Here is a 15,998-nt window from a genome sequence, read left to right on the forward strand (position 1 = left end):
TCAGTAACAGGCAATTTAAAATAATTTTGTAAGCTTCAAAATAGTCTGAAATAATTAACTATTATCACTTTAAGAAAATCTTGTGTGTGTGTGTGTGTGTGTGTGTGTGTGTGTTTGAGGTAGGATATTTGAAAATGAGACACAGCTCGATAAAGGTTATTTTCTTTTATTTGGGGAAGGAAAATCATCTAAGGGATGTGAATGGATACAAGTTTCTCTTAGTTGAGACGAAGAGTGAGTTCTAGGTTAAATATAATCAAGGAATTTCCCTGTCTTTGCTATTTGAGATTGTGACCACAACAGGCGGTTGGCTGAAAGGGAGAAAGGGAGGGGGGGGGAGGGGGCGGGGAGGTAGACATGAAAAAAACAAAACAAAACAAAAAAAAAAAAACCCTCCTCCAGAAGCAGTTACAGAAGTCCTCAAATCAAATCAGTATGCAGATACATGGAAACGTTAATTAGCTGGGGCAGGATGGACACTCATCAGCTCAGTTCTGTTATAAAAGTCCCGGCTGCTGAAATTAAACTCTGATGCCATTCACGCCAGCATCCAATCACCAGAAAGATCAGAAGTTCAGAGATGCCTCCAAGTTGCCAACAAATGTGACCACTATACCTCCAGGACTCTGAAGCCGTGGTAGAGGGGGAAGAACAATTTGAGAGAGGATGCCCAGCTGGTAAGAATCAACTGTTTCTGAAGTTTGAGTCACTTGACGAATCTTATTGGCTAAAATCAACAAATGCTCCGCCTCTTTGCAAATGTGTACGGAGGGGGAAGTGTCTAAACTTCTATGTCTGATAGCATTTGACCCTATTGCTTTTAGCCTCCTGGCTTTATTATCTATATATACACAGGTACATGTGTATATGTTCTCTAACTGTTCTCCACTTGTTGATTATCAAAGAGAGTTGAAGGAAATGAATTGTGAAACTTCTCGGTGTGCTACCCTACAGTACTGTCCCGACCCATACATCCAGCGGTGAGTTGAAATGTGACGTAACTTCTATCAAAACTTAATTGGAGTGCCTTGTGTATTATGAGTGTTTCTGCTGTCTACAAAGAGCAACCCCTCCTTGTTAAGGAGCACAGCGGTATTATTTTGGACTTGTTGTGAACTTAAAGTGGTCTGTGGGCATCTTTTCTAATTTTCTTTTTAGCTCATGTCTGGATCTACAAAATTACAAAGGCAATCTTCCTATGATTTCTTGAAAAAACTTATCACACCATTTGCAGATGTTGGAAATCTGTTATTTGCTTTGCTCAGTGCTCACCCACCCAAGAAGAAGAAATTTCATTGGTCAGGGATATAATAATCAATGGACCATCTTCAAGTGAAAATAAACACAGAATAATTTTGATTTATACATTAAAAATAGATGAATAGCCACTGTTATGTCAACAGATTGTGGCTTATCATTTTGGCTCTAAGAAATATTTTCTTCTTGATTTGTTTCATAACAAACATCATCTTTTGACAAATCTGACTTTTAAAATTTATGATTGTACTGAATTTTATTTATATTTATAGGAAGGAACATTTGCCTAGCACTAAGAAAGAATATTAGTGAGTGGGCACGATGTGTGTGTATGTGTTTCAAATTAGAGTTTGCTATTTTTAAACTGGTAAATGAAATCTGAACAGTGTTTTTCCAGTCATAAAGTTATGGGAGATATTTAAGTCGTATGTAGCAGTGTGATGTTGTTAATTTAACAGCATGATATTTGATGTTGGAATTTCATACTTTATTTTATAAGACTAATGAGAGAGGTCCTCTGAGTGTTGAAAATGGTGGGGTTCCAAAGGGGTTAACTTGTCATTCACCACCAAGGCTTACTGGAAGCTCATACCAGAAGTGGAGTGGGCTCTCCGGGCAGGGCTCAGTTACTGTCACATTGCCTAGGCAATTACAGAAGATGTGTGATCTTTTTTCATTAATATGACTTGTCACCATGTAGGACACTAATGTGGACAATGTAGACTTTGCTCCTCTTCCTGTGAGGTTTCTGGTGAGCTATCTGAAAAAGCAGAAGCAGAAATGTAAGGCAGAAAGGTAAATGGTGAAGAAAGAAAAGAGAGGGAGAAAAAAGAAAAAAAAAAAGAGAGAGAGAGCAAATTGTGGTCTTCTAGGTTGAAATGAGAAACGTGAATGGTGATCTGATTTTTGCCTTGCTATCTGCCACAAATCACAATGTTGCAAAAATGAGGGACTCTGGAGTTTATGTTCTTGGATAACTTATTAATTAGATTTCAATGGAGTTGGGGATTGGGTCAATAAAGTGCAAAACACCCAATATTTTCTAGTTCCCAAATTGTTTTCCAGACTCAAAATTTTCTGTTCTACTCAAAATCTTTGAAATGGTATTCTAAGAGCATAGGTTTGATGAAATATTAGCTGCATCATGCTTCCCTTGAGGACATCTTTTTTAACGTAGGTACTTGGATCTACCTCAGCTCTGGAGGAAACTTTCTTCTATTGACTAGCAACCCACACACTAGTCAACCCGTACACCCCTGTCTACAGGCATTACCCGTGATTGATGAGAGAAGCCTGGAAATATAAATAAATGAGAAAATTGCTTCTGATATTGTCTCAACAACCTGTTCATGGAACAAAAATCGCCTGCTTTTGACATATTGTAAAATTCAAAGCACTAATAGTACATTAAACTAGTTTAATAAATTGTGTTCAGCAAGATAGTGTACTCTCCATTTGTAATGAAAACAACTTGCAAATAAAGAGCAGACAAATGCCTGTTGCTGGGATCTATTCTGTGCAAGGCACTGGAAATAGGGAAATGAGTAAGATGTGGCTGTAATATTTATTTATTTAACTCTATGGTACTTACATATTTAATAATGTATATTTTCCTCAAATATTTTATCTGTTTTGTCACATATTTTAAGGACTGAATTATTACTATTTTCCTGTCCACACTATTTAGTGAAAAAGTGAATAAATGGATTAACACTGCAAGGTATCTACGATACCATGTATTGTCAATGTAAGAATAAGTAATATTCTCTTTAATGTCTGGTGAGTGAATGGGTTTAAGTTGCTTTTTCTTAGTAGACAAACCTTGTAGTTCTCAGTTTACAAAATCTATTTTAAGGAAGACCAAATTTAATCATTCCACAATCGTAGTCATCTACATAGTTAAATTTGTCTTTTTTCCTGACCTCGTCTTTAGAAAGAAGTCATGAAAGGGAATTTTCAAAAAAAGAAAGAATAGGATATCTTGTTATTTTTAACTCCAAGCTACCTTAATGCATGGTTTCCTTATCACAGAATAGAATAAATGAGAGATGCTATTATCATTCATTACTGAATATTAATATCATTCCCAGAAAGCCACTTTCAAAGTTCTATGATAATCATTCTCTCAGTTAAAATTGAGATTTCACCCTCTTTTTTTTTTCCTTTGCACCTAAACACATTGACATACTATACATTTAGTTGTGTTCCAGGGTTTATGCTAATTTACTTTAGTCTTTGCAAAAACTTTTCTGACAATCAAAAGAGCATGAAAACCATGGAGCTAAGATGTCCTCTTTGATGATTTGGACCATTACAAAGAGGAAGAAAAGGTGGGGGGGAAATCACAAGTCTTGTCATTTTATTGCTAACTTAATTTTAGCACAAATATCAAAGCTTAGATGAAATTATGGCAGATCAATAAAGAAGAGCGCATGGGTAGATTACCATTTCCTTAAAAACGAAAACTATAAACAATGAGTTATATTCATTTTTTATTAGGCGATAACTCAAAATGAATCTAAAATGTAGCATTTTAGAATCTAAATCCCTGTTAGTTTATTGCTGGGTAATAATTTGGGGCCTTCTTTCACCCTTTAGCTTTTAGAACTGCCATCTAGTTTTTAAAATAGATTTTAAAACTGTGTAATTCTAAAAGATTAAATCCTTTCAAAATATAACTGAAAATAAAGCAATTTAAGTGATAAAAATGAATCAAGATCAAATTTTGAGATAATATGATAACTGAGGGCTAAAAATAAGAGAAAACTCAACATATTATCATTTGAGTCACTCGCAAGATGATTTTGTAATTTTTTTTTTTTTTTTTTTTTTTTTTTTTTTTTTTTGCCTGTCACTCTCTATTCAAAAGAGTTTGAACTGCTAACGTGGTATGTGAATGAGTAAGAAGAATTTCCTGTGTAAATTGCTATTGATTGTGGATTTTATGCTTTACCAGTTAAAAGGTCAACTTCATTAAGTGTACTTTCTAAATATATCCCAAAAGGAAGTGTGGTGACAGAGAACTTCTAGTGGAACATCATTTCATTTATGAGAGAATACACAGAAGGGCAGCTGTACTTCTGTGTTGGGTGTCCTCCCCCTGCCTCTCCACTTGCATCCTCCATTCTTCTCCTTCTCGTTCTGTACCTCTGGAAGCTGACTTCAAAAGACTGCCCTAACTCTTCTTTTCTCCTCTGGTTTCCTCTTGGGTTAGAAGCACCTGAGGAGATGCGATGAGCACTGGGTGTTAAACACAACTAATGAATCACTGAACATTATATCAAATAATAATGATGTACTGTATGTTGGTTAATTGAATTTTATTTTTTAAAAAAAAGTGTCTAAGGAGGGAAGTTAGGGTATATGTTTTCCTGGCCACTTCCCTGTTGGGTTTTCTACTAAAGGCTGCAGGACCTGTCAGATACCCTTGCCACAGGTCCAGATGCCTACCCTCCTTTTCTTTCAAGTGTAGAAGTGCTCAGTATTCCAAGTCATTACTAACTCCAAAACCCCATATCCCATCCCTTATGCCTTGGCAAACAGTCCTTTCATTAAACTCTCTACAGGCAGTCTTTTTTCAAGTACTCTTATTCCTGTCAGGATCATGGCCAAGTTCAAAAATAAAATATATACCCACGGTATTGTCTATGCACATCCAATGTCTTTCAAAATTGATATAACATATAATGATACAACTTCTGCTATGACATAAAGGGTGTATCCACTTACTGCAATGAGCAAACCAGCTTTTAGTGAGGCTAATCCATTCATTTTGGCCATCTCTATAATCACTGTTTCTCTATCTATAACAAGCCAACATGCTACAGTTTGTGTATGTTGTTTCTATCAGTACTTGAATTGAAGCAAGGCAGAAGGCAGGAAAAATTGGTTCATAAAAAAATATGAAGGTATAATTTATCAACAGGGACTAATATATCCATCAGTTATAGTGAAGAAGAAGAAAAAAAAAAACTGCTTCAAACCCTTACAGCTTTCACAAGAATAAATTCTAAAAGCCCTTTATGATCATTTATGGTCAGTCCAAAGTATGATGTATTATAATTCTAGATGTTACCCCTGGGCTGTAAGTTAAATGGTAGGGAGGCAGGGAAGTGTGTACCCTGAGTACACATAGAACTTGTCAAAAGATCTGAATAATAGGCTTAACTCCACCACTAACTGATTATATGACCTCATGAAATCATTTAAGCTATTTAAATAGAAGTTTCCTCATGAAGTATTTAGGGATTAGAACCTCTGATCTACTCTTTACGGTTGGGATGTGAAGCCTTATATAGGACCCCAGCTCAACTCTGAAATGCATTATCCTCATGTAATTCTCCAGTTTTACCAATGTGAATGTAGCACAACAGCACATTGGGGATTCCTTTCCAGCAATAATCGTGTCCTCATGTGGGCATACTTTCATTCCCTTTTGCTTGATATCATCTTAAAATTAAGAACAATTATGAGACTGGGGCACCTGGGTGGCTCAGCCTCTGCCTTCAGCTCAGGTCATGGTCCCAGGGTCCTGCGATAGAGCCCAGCATCGGGCTCTCTGCTTGGCAGGGAGCCTGCTTCTTCCTCTCTCTCTGCCTGCCTCTCTGCCTACTTGTGATCTTTGTCTGTCAAATAAAAAAAAAAAAAAAAAAAAAAAAAGAACGATTATGGGACTTGGTATGTCTTGGCTTGTCTCTGTGTTTATACTTCACAACTGAGGTTGAGAAATCTGAATCCCAGAAGGGTTAAGTGATTTTCTCCAAATCACAGAACAAAATAGTAGCAGAAGCAGATCTAGAATTTAAGACTTGTGATCCAGTTCAAAGTTATTTTTCAACAGAACATACTATCATTTTATTAGAACTGTATAAAACTTTACCGTTAACAAAGTATTTCCCAGGGCAGCATGTATATGACCCACCTGGGCAGGTGTGGTAGGTGGAAGAATGGCCTGTAAAGATGACCAGGTCCTAATCTCCAGAACCTGTGGATATGTTCTATTACGCAGCAACGGGGAATGAAGGTTTCAGATGGAATTAAGACTGCTATTCAGTTGATCAATAAAATAGGTGGATTATCTTGGACTAACCATGTGGGCTCAATGTAATCGTGAGAGTACTTAAAAGTGGAAGTTGGAGGGAGAAAAAGAGCCAGTGATGTGAAGTGAGAAAGGACTCAACAGATTTTGAAGTTAGAAGGGGGTCATGAGGCAAGCCAGGCTGGCAGCTCCAGATCCTGGAAAAGGCGAAATAACAGATTTTCCTCGATAGCCTGCAGATGGAATACAGCCCTGCCAACACCTTGATTTCAGTCCAGTGAGACCTGCATCAGGCTTCTGACCTACAGAACTCTAAGATGATGCATTTCTATTGGCTTAAGCCATAAGCTTGGGGGAACCTGTTACAGCAGCCGCAGGAAACTAATTTACCAGGTAAAAGATTTTATCCTCAAATTGTAGACATGAACACTAAAACTATGTTTTGTTTTAACTAAAGGACTCAAGGAACTTATTTTATGTATTTATTTATTATTTCTTGGTGCCAAGAGGGTACAGTAGGAGATGTAAGATACAAAACTAGACTCAAGGAATCCAAAGTAGAATTGCATATGTAGAAATCATACAAGGAGATATGAGGAAGGCTAGGGGGATGCATGCTTGCTGAGGACTGCAAGGTCAAAGCGTCCACCCAGGAGGCACCAAGTTATAAGGGTGACTTTTAATAGTGGCATCTATTAACATTCCTCAACATGCTTTACATGGAGGTATATTTCTTTTTATCTCTCTCTCTTTTTATTTTTTTGTTTTTTTTTAAATATTTCATTTATTTATTTATTTGACAGAGAGAGGGAGAGGAAGAACAAGCAGGGGACACAGCCCAGGGAGGGGGAGAAGCAGGCTGTCTGCTGTGCAGGGACCCCAATACGAGGCTCAATCCTAGAACCCCAGGATCATGACCTGAGCTGAAGGCAGACGCTTAACCAACTGAGCAACCCAGGTGTCCTGGAGATATACTTCAATTCAAATCGTAGATGGTAACTGATGCCCAAAATTGTAATGCCCAACTTCAGGTTCAGGAAACCACAGTAATCTACATTTTCACTTCTGATGTTGTCAGGAATTCTGAGAGATGTTACATCCACAGCCTGAGACTATGATTTGTATAAATCTAGGTGGAGCCTTGGGATTGCAGTGTAAACAAAAGCAAACCGTTTTGATTCATGGAGTTCTCAGGCCACTACTGAAAAAAACAGCCCTAGGCTCTCCGACGTTGTAAATTAATTTTAGGTTGACAATTACATTGATACCTTTCTCTGGGAAATGGAGGGTGAGGAGGAGGAATGCAAAACTAGCATTTTTTTTTTTTAATCAAGCGCCACAGAGGATTCCTTTGTTTACAGTCAATTTTTTTTTTTAAAGATTTTATTTATTTATTTGTCATAGAGAGAGAAGCGAGAGTGAGCACAGGCAGACAGAGTGGCAGGCAGAGGCAGAGGGAGAAGCAGGCTCCCTGCCAAGCAAGGAGCCCGATGTGGGACTCGATCCCAGGATGCTGGGATCATGACCTGAGCTGAAGGCAGCTGCTTAACCAACTGAGCCACCCAGGCGTCCCTGCAGTCAATTTTGAGACCACTACAGTGAGGCAAACTTGGACCCAGGGTCCCCACAGAAGCTTTTAAAAAGGTGCATGGAGCACTGGGTGTGATGCATAAACAATGCTTGGAACACTGAAAAAATAAAATAAAGTTTAAATAAAAAAATAAGAAATTTTAAAAAGAGAAGCTTATAAAAAGGTACCCAGTGATATGAACAACAGATACATGTCTTCCTAAAGGGAAACTTCATGTTCTCACTTTACTTAAGAGCCAAATGGATTGTGAGATTAACGTGGCAATTTTCAATCTGTTTCAAGTCAAAAGAGCCAAGTTTCTGATTAGCTGTTTTGCAGCTCAAATTTGTCCTAACAGAGTTCCTATCTCCTTTAAGTAGCTCACCAGGAACAGTCCTCAAGCAACAAGTGATGGATGGATAAAGCACTATAATTATGATCAAAGTCCAAAGACTTCAGTCTATGTAATTACGCACTTCCCAACCTCTGAAAGTCACTTTGTTCCATTTAAAATAGGATGAGAAATGGACATGAGGTGATGTGTACTTATTGGTTAGTCAGGGTTTTGGAAATGACAGTTATTAACATGTCGGTTTTACCTTAAGCCATAATATTTAGGGGATAATTTAAATGAAGAAAATTAATCGTCACTCTGTCCTTATTGTTTGTCTTCTATTCTCCCTTTGTATCTTGAGACTTTGTTATGAATTAGCCTCTAAGTTCAAAAATTGTTACAAATGTAAGGCTCAAAATCCCCTTGCCACTTTCAAATTTCCAGTACCTTTTTCTCTTTTTCAAATGAGCAAGCTTAATTTGTCAGGTTGAACAGAAAACACCCTTTCTCACTTTCCATAAACTTGGTTAGCTCTCTTATAATTGAGGGGAAAACCAGAATCACAATAATGTTAAAACTGATAAAGCAATTTGACTCAAGAAGTACAAAATTGGATTGCTGGTGTGGTAAATCTAACCAACCATGTGGTTACCTAGGGTGAATTTTTAATGTAAGCTTTTTTACAAGTGGTGGTGTAGATTGAAATAAATAATAGAAAACACACAAATTCATGAGAAGAGGAACACTGCAACAGAATTTTCCTTTTAAGTTAAATATGTTATACCTTAATGTTATTGACTGCATTTAACCGGCTTACTCTATCATATTCTGACATTTCATCAAAGTGGTCAATTTTTAGAGCTTCCTTAAAAATTCCAAGCTTTGTGGGGGTGCCTGGGTGATGCAGTCAGTTAAGTATCAGACTATTGATTTCGGCTCAGGTCATGATCTCAGGGTGTGAGATTGAGCCCTGCATTGTGCTCTGTGCTGGGCATGGAGCCTGCTTATAATTCTCCCTCTCCCCTTACGATTCTGCCTCTCCCCTCCTCCCTCTTAAAATAAGTAAAGTTTGGTATTTTCTTTTTTTTTTTTTTTAACCTGAAATTCATCATTAGTTTTTCTTCTTTATTTTTTTCTGGTTCAACCAAACTTCCATTTTTATGCTTGAATTTAATAATGTCATTTATTTCTTAACTACATAAATAAAATAAATAAATTTCTAAAGCTTTCATTGAGAAAAAGTTCTTCCAACTTTTCCATTATATTGCAACCTCCTCCAAATAGAAAGTGCTAATAAGAGGTGTTTCCATTTTATTTTATTTTTTTTCACACTTTTGTTATCTCAGGGAATGAACAAAAACTTTCTGCTAGGGTGCCTGGGTGGCTCAGTGGGTTAAGCCGCTGCCTTCGGCTCAGGTCATGATCTCAGGGTCCTGGGATCGAGTCCCGCATCGGGCTCTCTGATCAGCGGGGAGCCTGCTTCCCTCTCTCTCTCTCTCTGCCTGCTTCTCCGTCTACTTGTGATCTCTCTCTGTCAAATAAATAACTAAAATCTTTAAAAAAAAAAAAAACTTTCTGCTAGACAGGGCTTTCAAACTAAATTATGAGCAATCTAAACCTTTCCAGTCAAAATGAATTTTTTCAGCATCTCAATTGATACTCTCTGATGTGATAAATCTTTGCACCTGTGTCAGCGATTTTTTTTTTTTTAAGTATCCTGTAGAGGCTGATGTGGATCTAATTAAGATTTCGTCACTAAAACTTGGCATATTAATAAATGCCTTATCTTCAAGTTAGTGCTACTGCTGTAGTGCTACTCCTAGGTGTTGTGTGCCCATTGACATGCTTGCTGCAGATTCTCATGTAGAATCAAGTCTTCTCACTGAGCACAAGCCTTCAGTGCTGTCCTCCCTGTGACTTCACGAGCAGCCCTTCTATCTGGCACTCCAGGTACCACTGTATCTACATACATACAGTTTATATACAATTTTTAAAAGATTTTATTTATTTATTTAACACAGAGAGAGTGAGAGCACAAGCAGGGAGACAGAGGGAGAAGCAGGCTTCCTGCTAAGCACTGAGCTGGATGTGGGACTAGATCCCAGGTCCCTGGGTTTGCGACCTGAGCCAAAGGCAGACATTTAACCAACTGAGCCACCCAAGTGCCCCAACAATTTTATCCCTAATAATTCAATCCTTCAGAACCATAAAGTAAAAAGCTTATTTTTTTCCTCTCTCTACTTTTTCCTTTTTTCTTTCTTTTTTCTTTCAGAGAAGCTCTGTATTTCTTTGCTTCTTGGGAAGACAGAATATATATGAAAAAGCTAAAAATACCACAAATCACTTTTTTTAAAGCAGTCCAAACTTCTCTCTGCAAAAGTGAAATTGGGATATTTTTTTCAACAAAACAATAGGAAATTATGACAGTAACACATCCAAAATAAAAACACAAAAAACATATATAATTTGGGATTTTATAAGAATTTTTTTTTTTTTTTAGTATCTAGTTTATCTGAGTTGTTGGGCATGTTTTTAAAGGAGTTTTATAAATAAGCTAATATTAAAATAAGTTGATAAATACTGCCGGTTAGGGTGACTGGGAATAGAAAGAAAGGATAATGCTTTAAATAGTTCAACACTGTAAACTACGGAACTATTCAATAATGTTCAGTAAATATTTAATAAATCCTACATTTTGGATATATGATAAGAAATTTAAAAATTCAGAGGTTTTTAGTACTGTTTTTACTGTAGCAAAACTAGTTGTAGAATCATCAAATTAAGCATGATGTAAAGAAAGATCATTGAAGCTCAGGAGGAAACATAAATGTTAGAACACAGGTATTCTCAGATGAAACATTCAGAAAAAGGCACTTGTGATTTCATACTAATGATATCAAAAATTATTTATTAGCCCAATAACATGTTCCCAACAATAATGGAAGCCAACAAGGGAAAAAATCTAGTAAGACAGTTGTTTTTTGGTCCATAATTTTTTATACATGGAAGTTAAAATAAAATAATCAATGTTTTATTCATTATATAAATTATATAATATTTGTCATGTATTTTTGCACTTAACATAAGTTACTAACATACTTAACATAAGTAACTGCATAAGGAACTCATTATCAATTCAACTTAATATATTTATTTCCTTTATTGAACATTTAGGTTAATTATAATTTTTATTAAAATGTTTTTTAAAAGATTTATTTATTTATTTATTTTAGAGAGAGTGAATGAGAAAGAGAACGCATGAGCATAGGGGGGAGTGACAGAAGGAGAGGGAGAGAGAATTTTTGCTGAACATGGGGCCCTACTCAGGGTTCTATCCCATGACTGTGAAACCACTATCCACGCCGAAACCAAGAGTCAGATGCTCAACCAACCATGACACCCAGGCACTGCTTTAATTTTTATTAAAAAAATTTAAAAATATTATATAATCACCTTTCTTTTGAGTTATTTCCTTGGGATCATTCCACGGAACAAATATTTAAGGAAAACAAACTAATACATGTTCAATCCATACAAAGTGCCATGTGATTTACCTGATTTCATGTTTTATATATAAATATATGTGTGTATATACATATATATATATATTTCTTTTTTGTTTTTTTTTTTTTTAAGATTTTATTTTATTTATTTGACAGACAGAGATCACAAGTAGGCAGGGAGGCAGGCAGAGTGTGGGTGGGGAAAGCAGGCTCCCTGATGAGCAGAGAGCCGGATGCGGGGCTCGATCCCAGGACCCTGGGACCATGACCTGAGCCAAAGACAGAGGCCCTAACCCATTGAGCCACCCAGGCGCCCCCATATAATATATTTTTTAAGGTAAGTTTGCAGACAAGGGAGAAGAATCCCCAGAGAGAGAACTAATTTGACCAATGTGACTTATTTAGTAAGTGGAAGGACCTCTTTGTATTTTCATTCTCATCTAAGTCAGAATTTGAAACCAGGACTGTCTGATCAGAAGACTTCATTTCTTCCTCCACAATATGCTGCCACTGAAGAAGTGAGAGTATTGACACATAAAAGGCAATATACTTTTTCAAGTTTCTGGAAAACATTGCTATTTAAAAGGACAAGTCAACGTGTTTTGCCAGAGTCCCAGCTTTGGCTCTCACTATTTTTAAATTTTTCTAACTCGATGGATATAAAATGATATAGTTTTAATGAGCACTTATTTACTAAGTAGGGCAACAACAGAAACCACAATTACGAATTTTTGAAGATCTCAACTTTTGATTCTGTGGTTTTCGAAAATGAGCATGAGACACAAGGCAGCTGAATATCTAATACTTATTAAATTATTAATGTGTGCCAGAAACTATTCTAAGCACTTTGCATACTTAATTTTACACATTTAGTCCTCAAACCACCTTAAGATTTGCTAGTATTAACTGCTGACCGAGTAGGTAGTATAATGTTTAAGAGACCGGCCTTTGGGGTTGTGTGCCTTGGTGCAGATTCTCTCTCTGCCAATTGTTAGGTCTCCTAACTTAATCTCTGTGCCTGTTTTCTCCTGCAGAGTAGCCTCTACCTGACCAAGGTTGCTTTGAGAATTAAATGAGTTAATTGTGTCAGTGGCTTAAGATAACATCTGGCCTGTAATAAACACTCTGTAGGTCATAGACCTTATTATTTCAGATTCTGTAGATGAAGAAATTGAGGCACAGAGTAACTTGTCCAAGTTAAGAACAGCTAGACACTGGTGGAGGTGATTTAGGTCCTGATTTCTACAGCTTTCTTTCTTTCTTCTTCTTTTTTTTTTAATGGTCAGTGTCTTAGTTAACAGTCAATTCTATGAAGGACTGGTTTTTGTCGTAAGTTTTGTCTTTTTTATGCTTAGGAACCGTAAAACTAATCATTTAACATTCTAGAAAAACAGTCTCAATCCAAAGAGGGCATACATTACCAAGTATCTTTTGTATGATAAATATGACCCTAGAATTCCTAATTTGAAAACAAACTCTTCTACAAATGCATGGTACATGAGTGAATGACTGAGTGAATGAAACTTTTGCTTGCCACAAATGTGTTATGCTCCTTTCTGATATACCATCAAATTTTATTTTTATTTTATGGTATTTGCTTAAATGACTAAGCTCTTAGTTATTTCTGACTACCTTGAGTCCTCTACATAGTAGGTATTTAATAATGTAACTCCGTTGAAATGTTTTTGCTCTATGTGTGTATACACATATGTGTGAATATACACTCCATATGTGTACATGTGCCTTCCCCCTCACTCCTCATCTGCCTTTCCCTCCCTTGGTACACGGTTTTAGACCAAGTGAAGGACCAAATAGAAGAAGTAGGCAGGTGGGAACCCAACTTACAGGAGATTTTCTCCTTATAACAAAAAAATCTTGGCGAAAAAGTTGAAAAAATGAGAAAAGCAAGTGAATCAGGTTTGAGAGTAGAGATGGTTGCTGGCCACACCCATAATTTACTCCCTGTCAAAATGGTTTTGGTCTCGTGTCAAACCATGTGAGAGCGTGTGTAGGGCAGACACTCCTGGAACCCAGAGCTGTATAAAGTACAGCTTGGGTCTGAAACAGCCTTCTCTAGTCACAAGGGAGTGCCATGATTTTCATTACTCAAGAATTCTGTTCAGTGTCCACCAAGGGGAACCCTGAAATGAAAGCGTCAGGTTGGGGAACTAATGCTGCCCTTGGCAACAGCAATGTATGGATCCTTCTCATTGAACAGAGACAGACTATAAATAAGAGCATTTGTCTGGTACTTTGTCACTTCCTAGAACCCCAGAAGTCCTCGCAAACAGAAACAAATGTCCCCACCCCATCTTGCAGGTGATAGTTTTTAATACCCAAAGAGGAGAGTCTCTATAAACAGTAATCTAAATGCTGATGTGGTTCTTCAGTTTTTAGATTCTATGTTAAAAATGGCTATTCTGTTATTTTGGACTTCTTCTTAATTAGTCATGCCCTAAAAATTGGGTCATCGTTGGAGCATAAAAGTTTTCTGAAAATGAGAGTATCGGCGCTAAGACCGTGACTGGTTCGTATGTCTATGTTCTATGATAAGTAGTTGACCAAAGGTACTAAATATAACCTACAATTTCAACAGCCTCTCTCTTAGAGGGTCCAATGTAACAGGTCCTCCTCTGGTGGCTTCTTTAGTCACACAATAAATCCAGACACATGGCTTGCTCTCAGGAAGCTGGCCTCCTCTAACCATCATCCTCTTATAAAGTACAACTACCTGGGCAGTGTGCGTGCAGACCCCCCTCAGAAGTTAGAAGCCAAATCAGGGACCATTGTCTTAAAAAAGGAAAAAAAAAATATGCCTCTGTGCTTCCTCCACTCCCAAGAATGGAAAAGTTAGTACTAAAAATCATGAATTCCGGGGTGCCTGGGTGGCTCAGTGGGTTAAAGCCTCTGCCTTCAGCTCAGGTCATGATCTCAGGGTCATGGGATTGAGCCCCGCATCGGGCTCTCTGCTCAGCAGGGAGCCTGCTTCCTCCTCTCTGTCTGCCTGCTTCTCTGCCTACTTGTGATCTCTGTCTGTCAAATAAATAAATAAAATCTTTAAAAAAAAATCATGAATTCCCAGATAAGTGGACTAAAGAATATGCATGAGTTGGGGTGCCTGGGTGGCTCAGTGGGTTAAAGCCTCTGCCTTCAGCTCAGGTCATGATCCCAGGGTCCTGGGATCGAGCCCCATATCGGGCTCTCTGCTCAGCAGGGAGCCTGCTTCCTCCTCTCTGTCTGCCTACCTCTCTGCCTACTTGTGATCTCTGTCTGTCAAATAAATAAATAAAATCGTAAAAAAAAAAAGAATATGCATGAGTCTTGAAGATACTGCTATTTATTTCATTTCCAATGAAAATATTGTTTCTTTTAATTTTTTAATTAAGTTCCAGTTAATTAACATACAGCATAATGTTTCAGTTGCACAGTATATTGATTCAGCTTCTTACAGCACCCAGTGCTCCTCACAACAAGTGCCCTCCTTAATCCCATCGCCTACTTAACCAGTTCCCCCACCCCTCCCATCTGGGAACCATCTGTTTTCAGTTTGTTCTCGATCGTTAAAAGTCCATTTCTTGGTTTGCCTCCCTCTCTCTCTTTTTTTTCCCTTTGCTCACTTTGTGTTGCTTCTTAAATTCCACTCCTGAGTGAAATTATGCGGTATTTGTTCTTCTCTGACTTATTTCACCTAACGTGATACTCTGGCTCCATCCATGTCATTGCAAATGGCAAGAGTTCATTCTTTTTTGTGGCCAAGTAATATTCCACATCTCCATGGCTAAAAACACCACCACAAGAAATGGCATGTATTGGCAAAGATGCAGAGAAAGGGGAACCCTCTTGCACTGTTGGTGGAAATGCAAAATGGTGCAGCCACTCTAAGAAACAGTATGGAGGTTCCTCAGAAAGTTAAAAATAAAAAACTACTTCTGTTATCCAGCAATTGCACTACTAGGTATTTACCAAAATAATACAAAAGTACTAATTCCAAAGACTATATACACCCTGATGTTTGTAGCAGCATTATCCACAATAGCCAGATTATGAAAACAACCCATGTCCATCAGCTGATGAATGGATATAAAATATCACTTCTTTTAAAGAAGTCAATATTAAGAAACCCAATGAGATCACTTGCATGTTATAATTAAGATGATTACAGATTCCTGTATGCAAAGATTAAATGACTAATTTCAAAAAGTTTTTTTATTTCTTCAAAGGTATGTTATTGTAATATGCTACTCAGTGAGAATACATTATCCTATAATTTTAAGTAAAATATATTTATAGTATAGT

The 15,998-nt window shown here is 37.2% G+C and overlaps 1 protein-coding gene across 9 annotated transcripts in view; it reads left to right on the forward strand.

Annotated features, from left to right (window-relative positions):
- Positions 1 to 417: 417 nt before the first annotated feature.
- TP63 (tumor protein p63) overlaps positions 418 to 15,998 on the forward strand; it is a 235,317-nt gene continuing 219,736 nt past the window's right edge. For 7 of the 9 annotated variants that reach the window (XM_047732821.1, XM_047732828.1, XM_047732872.1 and 4 more), the window contains exon 1: positions 688 to 980. In XM_047732821.1, coding sequence (XP_047588777.1) covers positions 760 to 980 — 221 coding nt within the window. In that variant the 5' untranslated portion in view covers positions 688 to 759. The other 2 variants (XM_047732845.1, XM_047732837.1) reach the window with 2 other exon arrangements.

Source organism: Lutra lutra, chromosome 1 (genome assembly GCF_902655055.1).
Source record: "Lutra lutra chromosome 1, mLutLut1.2, whole genome shotgun sequence".
Classification (NCBI taxonomy): domain Eukaryota; kingdom Metazoa; phylum Chordata; class Mammalia; order Carnivora; family Mustelidae; genus Lutra; species Lutra lutra.